Source organism: Balaenoptera borealis (assembly GCF_965194805.1).
Source record: "Balaenoptera borealis genome assembly, chromosome: 16".
Taxonomy (NCBI): Eukaryota; Metazoa; Chordata; class Mammalia; order Artiodactyla; family Balaenopteridae; genus Balaenoptera; species Balaenoptera borealis.
Genome location: NC_138872.1, coordinates 12,470,267 through 12,484,786, shown reverse-complemented (window position 1 = coordinate 12,484,786; position 14,520 = coordinate 12,470,267). Strand labels below are relative to the sequence as shown.

General features: G+C 37.0%; 1 protein-coding gene across 1 annotated transcript in view; it reads left to right on the top strand.

Moving 5' to 3' along the window:
- CSE1L (chromosome segregation 1 like) overlaps positions 1–14,520 on the top strand; it is a 45,681-nt gene that overhangs the window by 19,729 nt on the left and 11,432 nt on the right. Inside the window, exons 8-16 of the mRNA XM_082362789.1 lie at positions 794–886; positions 2,711–2,878; positions 2,989–3,118; positions 3,964–4,029; positions 4,450–4,652; positions 5,104–5,188; positions 6,853–6,914; positions 12,442–12,578; positions 13,741–13,844. Of these exons, the coding sequence (XP_082218915.1) occupies positions 794–886; positions 2,711–2,878; positions 2,989–3,118; positions 3,964–4,029; positions 4,450–4,652; positions 5,104–5,188; positions 6,853–6,914; positions 12,442–12,578; positions 13,741–13,844 (1,048 nt within the window). The remainder of the gene's footprint in view (positions 1–793; positions 887–2,710; positions 2,879–2,988; positions 3,119–3,963; positions 4,030–4,449; positions 4,653–5,103; positions 5,189–6,852; positions 6,915–12,441; positions 12,579–13,740; positions 13,845–14,520) is intronic.

Genomic DNA, 14,520 nt, shown 5'->3' with positions numbered 1-14,520 from the left:
CTTACCAGACTCCTATACTGAGATGCAAGAGAAAGGATGTAGCCTTTTCGTTGCCTCTAGCCAGAGCCAAGTACTTGGACTTAATCCTCCCAACGTGACTGTACTCACAGTGGTAGGGAGAGCATTCCTCAAAAGGAATAGGTAAAATGAATAGGAGATGAACAGCCCAAAATGGCATACCTTCAGTGTTCAGCTAGACAGCAATTTGAGAAATTCTTAAAGGATACCACTGGGTTTTTGTATACCTTCTTTTGAATTCTACTTCCTAGAAGTCAGGTAGAATGAGGTGATTAATAACTTGTTAGTCACAGAAGCCTGACTAGGAAGGAGGCATAATCTTTACCCTTGGGGGATTATCCCTCATTAAGAGGGCAGTATTGTGCCACAGGAAATCAGTAACTGTATAAGACAGTAAGCCTGACTTGGTGGTCATCTTACAGTAAATGCAGTAGTTCAGAAAGGAAAAGGAATGTATTGGTAAGCACTGAGTTTTATAAGGAAAGTTTTCAGTCTTAGCTGGACCTTAAAGGAATAAGTAGATTTATATTGGGACAGGAGCAGGTGGCATCATTTGTGGTTGAAAACTTACCGAGACAGAGTCAGAATGGTTTACTCATCTGCCAGACCTAGCTGGAGCAGAGAATTCTTGTCAAAATAGGTATCTGTTGACTCAGCTGAGAAACGTGGGCTTGAGTCTATAGGCATGTGGAAAACATTTGGTGTGGTGGGGAAAACTTATTAAAATATAATAATTACTTCAACCAAAAGTCTCAAGTCACCATTTATTCTTTAGGATCTCCCTGAATTTTTTGAAGATAATATGGAAACTTGGATGAACAATTTTCATACCCTCTTGACATTAGATAATAAGCTTCTACAAACTGATGTAAGTATTATTTAAAATATTTCCCAAGTAGGCTTTTTTTTAAAATTAAGAATTATTTGAAATATATTGTTAAATGTCAATTATATCTCAATTTTTTTTGGTGTTAAAAAAATTATTTGAGTGCCGTCTGAGAACATTGGAGGGAGGATAATTGTAATGTGCAGAATTACCCGTCTTGGAGTCCTGACTTAAGTCACAATTCATAGATAAGGCTATTTTATTACCTTATTGAAAGTAAGGCTTCAACAGTATTCACATTGTGAACATTTTATGAAATAGAAAATCATTTGTCATTGAAGATACTAAGAAAACTTAAACCTCTGTAATAATAGCCTCTTTTTGAAAAAGTCCTCTACAGTGTGGGAAAGAGGGGACATGAAAGTTTGTAATGTGTAAAAGTCTCTGATCTGAGTTTTGTAATATGTACTTTCAACATGTAGCACTTACTCTGTGTTATTCATTTGCTTGTTTATTAATATATTTATGATTTACCTCTTTCTCAAAAAACAAAAAATGTAAAAAGTAAAATATTAAGAATACTTCAACACCAGATAAAAATTACAGTTGGTGATGCCGATCTGTTTGGGTGGCATGCAGAGGGAGAATCATTACTGTGGGTGTACAGCAAATTTTGTCTCTGAGATTTATACGCAACAAGAGCAACCAAAAAAAAATAGAGTTCCAATAAAATAATTCCTTCAGTCCACTAGGAAGAAACCACTCCCTCAGAAAACAAAGCTTGTCTTTACACTTAAGTCTAAAGGAAGTTTTTCACATAGGATTCTTAAGGGAATTGTTTGCCCATTTAAATGTGTCGTCTCACTGTGTGGCATCCCTTATATTCACGCCTTGAGGAGCTGCTCTTTTATCTCTTCTCAGTTTGAGTTCTTTGGCACATAATGTAGCTCAAAAGTGTTTGTGGGTCGTGGTTATATGTAGTAAGCATCGTTATGCCGGTCACTGTCATGGTCTCAGGTGGGGTTGGCAAACTTTTCCTATAAAGGTCTGGGTAGTAAATATTTTTGGCTTTGTGGGCTATATACTCAATTCTGCAGTTGTAGTTGAAAGCAGCCATAGGCAATACGATAAATTGTATAAATGAAAACAAAGAATGTGTGTGGCTGGGTTTTAATAAAACTCTACTTCAGAAATTAGGCAGCAGGTTAACCCCTGCTTTAGGTTGTTCAACATTTTATAACCAGAATATTATTTGTGAGAATGTTATAGCTTTAGCTTATTGGGAAGAGAACACATTTTAATATATTTGAAATGAGAACCTTTTGGGAGATAGCAAGACTATGTTACAAAGGAAAATGTGATATGATTTTTATTACTCAGGTTTTTGTAGGAATATATTATTTTCAATTCAGTATGTAAATATTTTATAATTCAGCAACCAGAAGAAAAAGCTTTATTTATTTAAAATATTTATGCATGCATGCATGCAGTGCCAGGTCTTAGTTGAGGCACATGGACTTCTTGGTTGCGGCATGCACGCGGGATCTAGTTCCCCAACCGGGGATCAAACCCAGGCCCCCTGCATTGGGAGCACGGAGTCTTACCCACTGGACCACCAGGGAAGTCCTGAAAAGGGTTTATTTAACTTGAAAACTTTTGAGAACTGCTCTCATTGATTAATAAGAAGCATTTCATCTTGTATTTATTTGATAGATCAGGTGAATAAATTTACAGTGGCATAGATGTAGTTCACAGCGCTTGGCTTTGATATAAAATTTTTAAAGAGTTCAGGAATTACAGCTACTCTCCGTGTTTATGATAGCGTTGAAGTTGTATGTTTGAGTTTTCCGTTTTCTCTTATGTGAGGATGAAGAGGAAGCAGGCTTATTGGAGCTCTTAAAATCCCAGATTTGTGATAATGCTGCACTCTATGCACAAAAATATGATGAAGAGTTTCAGCGGTACCTGCCTCGTTTTGTCACAGCCATCTGGAATTTACTAGTTACAACAGGTCAAGAGGTTAAATATGACTTGGTAAGGTGATGGTGGAGACAAATAATTAAGACATTCCCCTTCCCCCCCCCCATGAAATAAATGGTTCAGTTTGCTCTTAAAAATATGCTTATTTTTGTGTTTTATTCCAGTTGGTAAGTAATGCAATTCAGTTTCTGGCTTCAGTTTGTGAGAGACCTCACTATAAGAATCTATTTGAGGACCAGAACACGCTGACAAGTATCTGTGAAAAGGTTATTGTGCCTAACATGGAATTTAGAGGTAATTGTGGCAAAGTGTAAAGCTTTTTCAGGAGATTAATTAAAAGCTTGTTTTTTAAAAGAGTATGTTAGTATAAATTTAAGAATTTAAGAAGTCTTCTCTGTGTTGCTTTTTGTAACATATTCAGTCCAAGTTTTGTTGGATTTAGTATTTCACCAAGGCAGAAGTTATTTTTGAACAGTTGACTTGAGACAAGAAGTGATTGATAACTTTTAAATACAGAGTTGAAGCCCACCTAGTTTGTGCTTAAGGTTAAAATAGTCCTAAGAGTCTGTATTTGTACAAAATGTCTTTCTGACAGTTGGGAAGAGCAGTCATTAGATCATTCAGTCAGGAACAAAATGAGGAAATAAAAGACAGTGTAATGTGGGGTTTTATTTCCTTTTCTTTTTTCATAAAACTATATGTAAAGGACAGATCTTTAATCTGATACTGTCTGTCCTACTTGTTTTGGTGGTGAAATGACTGTTTATGAAATAATGGTGATGGTAGTTGTTAGGTTGTTTGTTTAATGTCCTTATCTGGCAGAATAACGAGTTGGCATCCCTAGATTGGTCTCTAACACTTTTGAAGGTTGGTGATGAAGTCCAGTTCTGTGGATGTTCACATTAGAACAAGTGAGCCTATCTCACAGCTGTATGAATTACCTATTACCTAATCTTTCAGGGTAACGTTTGCTGCTCTAAGTAATGATTAAGAGTATATGAAGTACTCATTTGTTGGGAAAGAACACTTTGCTGTAAAACATGGCAATTCCACATACTCTTCTGCATACTCAACTGTAAAGGTAGAATGACTTGCCACGTCTTTCAAGAGGTGATCTGAAATGTTATCTTGCTTTGTAGCTGCTGATGAAGAAGCCTTTGAAGATAATTCTGAGGAGTATATAAGAAGAGATTTGGAAGGATCTGGTGTGTATTTTGGTTTTTAGCTGTTGGTCTCTTAGCAAGCCAGTTTTAAAGTTGCTCTCTTTCTAATAAATATGGGGAGGTGAGGGAGTCCTGTTAAGTATGTCATTTCAGCTGGCTTTCACTGGAGAACTGTTTTCCTTCTTTAACTTGTACATGGTAAAAAGCAGCTCTTTATATGAGCTATATCAGAGTTTCAGATGTTGCATTACTTGTCTTCTCTTTTTTATATACTTATTAGTGTTTATCATACTACTATCATCTTTCAGTTTCATTCTCATTTTACATTTGTGGGGGGAATTTTTTTTTTCATTGTTTTTGTTACTGTTAGCTCTCAGATGGCAATTTGTTTTCTTATAAACTTGGTCAGTTGGTTGTTGGTGGTTTCTTTCTCCCATAATGTATTTCCCTTTGATTTTGTAGATATTGATACTAGACGCAGGGCTGCTTGTGATCTAGTACGAGGATTATGCAAGTTTTTTGAGGGACCCGTGACAGGAATCTTCTCTGGTTATGTTAATTCCATGCTGCAGGAATATGCAAAAAATCCATCTGTCAACTGGAAACACAAAGATGCAGCCATTTACCTGGTGACGTCTTTGGCATCGAAAGCCCAAACCCAGAAGGTGAATCCTTTCAGTATATTTTTATTTCTAAAACATAGTTGTTGGTACCACAGAAGTCAAAAAGAAGTGATATATTTCTGGTTATATAGCCTACTCTGCTAGATAATGTGTTAGTTCTGATTAGAATTCATATGGTCTCCAAAGATGGCTTTATACTGATGTATTAAGCACTTAAGTTTCTTATGGACCAAAAAATCAACAGATGCTGCACTTGCTTCCTTAGCTGAGACTCAGTATATAAAACGTGCTAAACTTAAATTTAGCTGTTCTTTAATTTAGGGAAGTTTCTTTATTATCTATTAAAATAGTCTTATTTTATATGTAAGTAGTTTGTGTTTTGAAGTATTCATTTCCATCTTTAACCTGGTTTTCTAAAGCTGCCTAAATTTCCAGTGTGATAAATAATTACAGATTTTTCATGTTATTTCACAGTTATGAATTTGTTTTTTAGCATGGAATTACACAAGCGAATGAACTTGTAAACCTGACTGAGTTCTTTGTGAATCACATTCTCCCTGATTTAAAAGCAGCTAATGGTGAGTTTTGTGAAATGTTTTTAGTACAGCTTACACTATACCTGCAATTTTTTAAAAATACATTTATTTATTTATTTGTCTGCACCGGGTCTTAGTTGCAGCACGCGGGATCTTTTAGTTGTGGCATGTGGGATCTAGTTCCCTGACCAGGGATGGAACCTGGATCCCCTGCACTGGGAACGCGGAGTCTTAGCCACTGGACCACCAGGGAAGTCCCTATACCTGCAATTTTTATTTGTATTTTTATTTTAAACTACAAAATGAGTACCGTTACGGCTCTATAGCACCATGATACTGAAAACTGTGGCTCCTATCCTTATTGCAGTTACTTTATTGGATAAAATCTCAAATGGTTGCCCCAGATCTTGCCCAGGTGAAATTAACTTTCCATAAAGAAAATGTCTCTTATGTAGAAGGAAAACAGGAACAAGTGAGACTAAATTGTCACTGTATATTTCTAGTGTACATATAATAATGCACTAGAAGTTATACTTTGGTTTTTGTTTTCCTTCTCATTTAAAAAATGAACTCTTGGGGGACTTCCCTGGTGGTTCAGTGGTTAAGAATCTGCCTGCCAATGCAGGGGACACGGGTTCGAGCCCTCACCCGGGAAGGTCCCATATGCCCCGGAGCAACTAAGCCCATGCACCACAACTACTGAGCCTGTGCTGTAGAGCCCACGAGCCACAACTACTGAAGCCCGCATGCCTAGAGCCCATGCTCCGCAACAAGAGAAGCCACCACAGTGAGAAACCCATGCACCTCAACGAAGAGTAGCCCCCGCTTGCCGCAACTAGAGGAAGCCCGGGCGCAGCAACAAAGACCCAATGCAGCCAAAATTAATTAATTAATTAGTTATTTTTTTAAAAAATGAACTCTTGGGAATTCCCTGGCAGTCCTGTGGTTGGGACTCCGTGCTTCACTGCCGGGGTTCAATCCCTGGTCAGGGAACTAAGATCCCACAAGCTGCATGGCGAAAAATAAAATATTGGGTTGGCCAAAAAGTTCGTTTGGGTTTGTCCAGAAGATGTTAAGGGACGAACGAACTTTTTGGCCAACCCAATACTAAAAAAAAAATGAACTCTTAAAAATTGAAGTAAATTTAAAGTACTTGAAACTAATAAATACTAAGGATACTTTCATATGTTTACAAAAATATGTTGATCAAGAGATATTCTTCTAAAACTTTGTGGAAAATTTAAATACACTAATAGGTAGGGATAATATTATAAAGAACTTCCATGTTACTATCATTCAGCTTCAGGAGCTTTTAACAATCAGCTGATATTTTAGCCCTTTAACTTACTTCCCACTACTAGTGCAAGCTCATCTGGAGAGACTTGCTCTTGATTTAGAATAGCTTCAATTTTGGAAGAAGATACTGTTGTTATTTCATGGTCCAAATCATTTTTGTTCAATTACATAAGTAACACACGTTCATTTGTAATCAAACTTAAAGGTAAGGGGGAAAAATAAAATTATTTTTAAACTTACAGTATTAATAGCTGTGTAGTAGATCATTATATAATTAACTAAGCTTTAATTACTTGACATTTTGTTTACCAGAACCATGTTTTTAAAATCTGATAATGTTGTCAACTGATTTGGGAGTTAACAGTCCTTAGCACTAAAATAACTGTGACTTTTTAATTTTTTTTTTATAGTGAATGAATTTCCTGTTCTTAAAGCTGATGGTATCAAATACGTTATGATTTTTAGGAATCAAGTAAGTAGCTTTTCATTTATATGTTATATGCCACTTAATCTCTTAAGAGTTTTATTGTATACTGGCTTCTCTTTCCTTCTACTGTGCAATCATATTCGATATCCACATCTAACAAAATTAACAATAACTCCTTGAACTTAGGATGCCAGTAGAGACTGTCATATAGAGTGAAATAAGTCAGAAAGAGAAAAACAAATATTGTATATTAACGCATAAATGTGGAATCTAGAAAAATGGTACAGATGAACCGGTTTGCAGGGCAGAAATAGAGACACAGATGTAGAGAACAAATGTATGGACACCAAGGGGGGAAAGCAGGGGTGGGGTGGGTGGGATGAACTGGGAGATTGAGATTGACATATATACACTAATATGTATAAAATAGATAACTAATAAGAACCTGCTGTATAAAAAAATAAAATTCAAAAAAATAAAAAATTAGGATGCCAGACCATGATTAATTTTCCTCAGTTTCTCAAAAATACTGTTTTACAGTGATTTCATTAAAATTTGGGATCCAAACAAGGTCGACAAGTTACTTACGGTTGATTCTGTCTCATGTGATCATTGACACATTTTTTAATTGAGATATAGGTAACCTAATATAATAGTCACCATTTTTAAGTGTATACTTGTGTGGTTTTTAGTATGTTTATTATTTTGTACAACCAACACCACTGCCTCATAGATTATTTAATTACCAACTTGAATGGGAAAAACAGGATAGATGTTTGTGTGTTTTTCCCCTGTGTCAGTTCAGAGTAATGAGTTTAAGTGCCTTACCAGCCTCCAGAGGACAAATGAGGGATTTTTTGACTCTCTAGTTGTTCCTTCTTTGGCCAGTAGGAGCCCCATTATGTAGGTTCCTGTGTCCTCTTGACATACACTTAGTAGCCTTTAACAGCTTCCCTTTTTTCATATATGACAGAATATTCCATGTTCGTCTTGTACATTTCCTGCCCCAGAGCTGAACTAGCCACACTTGAAGGTGGGAAATTTTATTTAGAGACCATAATCTAGGTGGTAGGGAAATTGGTTTTAGGCTTTTTCATAGGAGGGAGCCAGAAAATAAATAATACCAATATTATTATTAAAGTAATAGTGCTGAATGCTGTTTGATTTCTTTGTGTTTTTTATATCCTTCGTATATTATCCTATTAGGCATGTATAGTCAAGAAATACTATGTTTAAAGTAACTTGAAATTATTCTTTGTGCATTTTTGCCATTAACTTGATAAATAATTAGATTCATCTGTTTGTGGGGTTTTGTTTTATTCAGGGGGGACATGAGAAAGGTTACTTTACATACCTCCAAAGTCAGGCATGGTACATTCAGAAAGGTCTAGCTTTCCTCCCTGTTCCTTCTCTCTTCCTAAAAGTAACCATTTTTTACCAAGTTTTGGTTTATGTTTCTATTGGTTAATTTTGAAAATATAACCTAATATTGTCCTAGATATATTTATGAATTTCCCCTCCTCCTACACAGAAGAGAGTATGCTAAACACGCTATTTTTCACTTTGGTTTTTTTTCTTTTTTGGCCGTACCATGTGGTTTACAGGATCTTAGTTCCCTGCCTAGGGATTAAACCCAGGCCCATGGCTGTGAAAACTTGGAGTCCTAACCACTGGACCACCAGGGAATTCTGACACCTTGCTTTTTTTCACTTAGTAAATCCTGGATGTCATTCCATGGTAGTATTTACACAGTTCCCTCTTTTTTTAAAATTTAAATAGCATAGTACTCTGGGTGGCTCTCCTGTGGTTTACTCAACCAGTCCCCCAAGAGGTAGATGTTCTGGGTGTTTTCTAACTTTCACTATTTTAAATAATGCTAATTATTTGAAACAAAAGCTTTGTATGTGTCACATAGTATTTTGCCATTATAACTTCGAGATAGATTCCTAGAAGTGACGTTACTAGATTAGAGGGTAAACTTATATGTAATTTTGCCAGATCTTGCCAAATCTCCACAGGGGTTGTATCATGTTGCATTTTTTAAAAAAAGATAGCGCCTATTTCCCCAAAGATGTTGGAATTTTGCCATTTTGCCAAACTCAAAGATGTGAAATGGTATCTTATTGTAGTTTTACGTTGTATTTTTCTTAGAGTTTGAAAGCTTATCTTGCCGTTTATTTATGTATTCTTAGTTTTTATTGGAGTATAGTTGATTTACAATGTTGTGTTAAGTTTCAGGTGTACAGCAGAGTGAATCAGTTATACATATATCCATCCTTTAGATTCTTTTCCCATATAAGCCATTACAGAGTATTGAGTAGAGTTCCCTGTGCTATACAGGAGTTCCTTATTAGTTATCTATGTTATATAATAGTAGTGTGTATATGTCAGTGCCAGTCTTCCAATTTATCTCCCCCCCATCTTTCCATTTAAAGGGCCATTTTCATTTCTGCGAACTGTCTATTCATATTTTTTGTCCATATTTCCATCTGATTGTTGGTCTTAATTTTTAGAAAACATGTAATTTCCTTCTGATTATTATTATTTTTTAATGGTAGAAGACATTATTTCATCTAGCTATATAAGTTCTCAAGCACGATCAATTTTATTGATTCCACTGGACCAATAAAAGCTAAAAGTCAGTCCAACAAGTACACAGAGACTCTGGATCCACCCCCTCAAGTCACTGATGGAGTCTGTTGGTCACAACCCTTTCCTTGTTAAAGCTCTTCACAACAGCTCCCCAGACATGTTCAGAATCAAAATACCCTTCACATTTTTCATTTCTTGATTCATGTATTTTCCAAATAGTTTGAACCCTGAATAAGAATTTGTGGATCCTGAAGTATTTAGTTTTACAACATAAATCTCCTTTATAAAACTTTATCTTCATATCATTCCCCATTTTGATCAATCACATTCAGGCTCCAGCCAGGTGTAGCACCCTCGACCAGAGAAAGGGAAACAGACCCACACCTGTGGTTGCCCCTTGTGCAGGAGTACTCCGTTTCCTACGTTGGAGACACAGTGGGCATCTTTAAACCACCGATTATTCCATCATTACGTTATCTGTTACTGTCTGTTTGAAGATCACAACATAGAAATTTATTAACAGCCACCCCCCAGGGAAGACAGATGAATTCTATTAGTTCTATCTGCTTCAGGGCTGAATACCATTTTGACAGTTAGCTGTGATGGAGAAAGAGTGTAGCTTACATTTACTAAGTTTTTACTGTTTGTCAAGTACAGTGCTAATGCTTATGATGGAATCCCACCTCATTTGACTTATACACATTCAGCTATTGGGCCTCAGCAAAGAGAATGAAAGAGAAAAATTCCACCACCTAGTGCCTGTCAATGAGCAGACACCCCCCCAGAGTGGGGAGACTCCAATCTACTCTTCCCTCAGTGAGCCTCGTCTTTTTTTTTTTTTTTTAATTGAGAAATAATTGACATTAATTTCAGGTATACAACATAATGATTCATATTTGTATGTATTGTGAAATGATAACAGTAAATCTAGTTAGCATGTCACTATACACATTGACAGAATTTTTTTTCTGTTGATGAGAACTTCTGAGATCTGTTCTCTGTATGCAGTATAGTATTAGCTGTAGTCACTGTATATTGCATCCTCATGACTTGTTTTGTAACTGGAAGTTTTTACCTTTTGACTCCTGTCACCCATTTCACCCACTCCCCGCCTCTGGCAACCACCAATCTCTTCTCCGTAGGAGTTCGTTTTTCTGATGTTTTGTGTTTTTTTTTCCTGTTTTGTTTTTTAAGGTTCCACATGTGAGATATACAGTGTTTGTCTTTCTGTATTTCACTTAGTATAATGCCCTCAAGGTCCACACATGTTGTCGCAAATGGCAAGATTTTCTTTTTTTATGGCTGAATAACATTCCATCTGTGTGTGTGTGTGTGTGTGCACGTGCGCACTCCACACTTTCTTTATCCATTCATCCACTGATGGACACTTAAGTTGCTTCCAAATCTTGGCCATTGTTAATGTTGCCTATGAACTTGGGGGTGTGGATATCTTTTTGAGTTAGTGTTTTTGTTTCCTTTGGATAAATACCCAGAAGTGGAATTGCTGGACCATATGGTAACTCTATTTTTAATTTTTTGAGGGACCTCCATACTTCTTTCCATACTGGCTGCATCAATATATGTTCCCACCAGCAGAGCACCGGGGTTTTCTTGTCTTTCTGAGACTAACCATTGTAACAGGTGTGAAGTGATACCACATTTTGGTTTTTATTTGTATTTCCCTGATGATTAGTGATGTTGAGCACCTTTTCATGTGCCTGTAGCCATCTCTGTGTCTTCTTTGGGAAAATATTCAGGGGAATTCCCTGGTGATCCAGTGGTTAGGATTCAGCGCTTTCACTGCTGGGGCCTGGGTTCAGTCCCTGGTCAGGGAACTAAGATCCTGCAAGCCATGCAGTGTGGCCAAAAAAAATAAGAAAGGAAAATATTATTCAGCTCCTCTGCTGAGTTTTTAATTGGATTGTTTTTTGCTGTTTAGTTATATAATCCTCCTGATTCTTAACACTGTAAGTCACTTTAATTTTAGTGAGACAGAAAACAAAACAGCACAGTTCGGCTTACTCCCTCCAATACCTCCACCAAATTACCCTGCAGCCGTCTTGTAAATTATTTTAAACACACAAGCAGGAATAGAGAATAATTTAATGATACATAACCACCACAAATCTTAACTCCAGGCCATAATTACTTAAACCTACACACACAGTGGAGGCACCCAGGGTATGCCCTCCCCATTCCCATTCTATTCTCTTTCTCCCCAGAGATAATGAATGAATTTAGTGTAAGTGATTATTTATGGCTTTACATGTTTGCTTCCACAAAAATTCTATAGTATTACATAGGTTTAAGTTTTTTTTTTATTTAAATACCATACTACAGGTATTGGTCTACATATCTAGTTTTCTTTTGTGCTTAACGTTTTTAGTAGATGTGTTAGAGTTCATTTTTAATAGCTGTGTAGTATTCTATCATAAGAATATGCCACAGTTTATTTCCTGTGGATGATTCTTCAGTTTCTTGATTTATACTTTTTATGTGTCTTTGACAGGTATCTACCAGGGTTACATGCAACCTTGTGAAGCTGTTCTGTTTTAAAGACTAAAGGATACGCTAAAGTTTTAGAGGTTTTTAGTGAAGATTAGTATGCTTATGTTTATGCCATCCCTCCCCATTTTTAAGAAGAGAAAATGAGGCACAAAGAGCTTGAATGACTTTTCTAAGAAATACTTGCTAGTGAAAAGTATGGTTCTAAGATTAATGAAATCTCTGCTTCTCCGTGATATTATTATTTTACCCTAACCATAGTTTTATGCTCAGAGAAAGAGAATTGGAAAAGTGAGTGTGAGTTGAACCATTATGTGAAGGTAGAAGTTTTGATTTTTTCACCTGTATCATCTCCATTGTAATAGTGGCTGAAAAAAAACACACTTTTTAGAATCAGCAAGTCACTCTCTTACAGCTGTCTTTTACTCAAGATAGCATCAGTGAGTTACAGCATGTATATTGTTGTTTTTTTCAGGTACCAAAAGAGCATCTTTTAGTCTCTATTCCTCTCTTAATTAATCATCTTCAAGCTGAAAGTATTGTTGTTCATACTTACGCAGCACATGCTCTTGAGAGACTGTTTACTATGAGAGGGCCTAACAATGCCACTCTGTAAGTATTTGATGCAATATATTTTTTCATCTCGGGGTGAAGACCATTCTGTACTGGTCAAAGATATCTCAGTATATTCAGTATATATCTCAGTATATATAACTTCATTAGTAGTTAGAAAAATAAATGTGTATATTTTACTCATTTATACTATGCCTCATTCCAAAAGGATTTGAGACTGCATGCCAGAGTAGACACATTATGACAATAAAGTTAAATGGAGGAAATTGGAGCAAAGGAAAATAACTGGGGTGTGAGGTTAATAAACAGAAGTGTATCAGAGGATCCTGTACAGTAGTTAAAGAAACTTGTGGATTTTATGTGGAGTCCTCTAGCGGCCAAGGCAAAGAGAGAGACTTGGTGAGTTAAAATGTCCATAATGTCCATGAGATTAAAATTAAAAGTTATTCAGAAGGCACCTCAGAAGTGGGCCTTCGTTAAGGGAATACTGTGTAGTAGCCCTGTTCATAGCACCATCATGCAACAGAGTTATTTTCACCTGGCTGTTTTTGTGTGCTGAGACATGACACAGCTGAGTGAAAGTAATTCTCTAGGGTCCAAGGCAGTAGCTGTTGTGGCCTGATGCAAGGATAAAATGCAGAGGATTGGGTGGTCTGCATGTCTTTCAGACCTTTTCTTCAACAGTGTTATTTCTTGAAACTGAGCTTTGGGTAAGAGATGGAAAACATTCTAGGTTCTTTTCTTCATCAAGAACTTGAAGTACAGATATGCTCAGTGGCCAATTAAGGGTTGAAAGGTTATCCTTTAGGCGAGTTAAGCCAGTACCTGTCTTCAGGCCCAGAATTTACGCAGAGAATGGTTCCGAACTTGCTCCACCTCCAGGAAAGCTAGCTGACTGAGAGTCCGGGCTCTCTTCTCGATGGTGACAGATGTGAACCAGGGATGACCTCAACAGCCGTAGACAATGTTGGGTTTGCCTGGTTTGGGGTTTGTTTAATTGTGTTTGGCCCCAGATATGCCTTCTTAGGAACTTAACATGAGCACTTTTAAAGCAATATTTTCCTAAGCTGTCTGCCGACTGTCAGTGGTGGGAGATGGCTCACTTTTATGCCAAGAAGTGTGATTTAGTAGTTGCAAAGGGTGTTCCAAAGTGACAAGCTCAAGAGTTGGCAGTGACTGAAAGCTGTTTTTTCATCTATAGCTTTACAGCTGCAGAAATCGCACCGTTTGTTGAGATTCTGCTAACAAACCTTTTCAAAGCTCTCACACTTCCTGGCTCTTCAGAAAATGAATATATTATGAAAGGTAGGCCGTTTCCCTGGTGTATAGACTATAAGTATCTAATCTCAGACTACAGGGGTGGTAAACACTCTTTGAGTTGTACTTCAGGTTATGTAGTCTAGGAACCAGATACTGTTTGTCAAGAATTAGGTAGGTTTCGATATTTTTAAATGAAAAATAGTTTAGTTTGTTGGTAAGTGTTTTCAGAAAAAATGTTACCCTAACTTAATATAGAACTCCTCTTACTGAAGAAAAGGTAGCAGACTCCTTTTTTCTTTTCATAGGTTGAAATTCTTGAGGGCAAAGATGAGCTCAGACAACATTTATTGACGGCATGTTCTGCTAGGTCTTGGTGTGAAACCTGGGTGTATTTGATAGACCCCGCACAGATCCTGCCTTCACAGAAATACTGCCAAGGACACAGGCAGCTGTAACAATCTGCCAGGTGCTCCATTAGGAGAGTGTCTTGGGAACAGCTCTGGGACAATCTTAGTCTTACTCGCGGTTGCATTCCAAGAGTCTAGCATGGTGGGTGACTCATAGGAAATGCTTTTTAAAGAAACTGTTCCCAGTGCCTCTGGCTTGGTCAGGACGTGTGTGTGTGTGTGTGTGTGTGTGTGTGTGTGTGTGTGTGTGTGTGTGTGTGTGTGTGTGTGTGTGTGTGTCAGGACCCATAGGTGTGTCAGGACCTGTGTGTGTG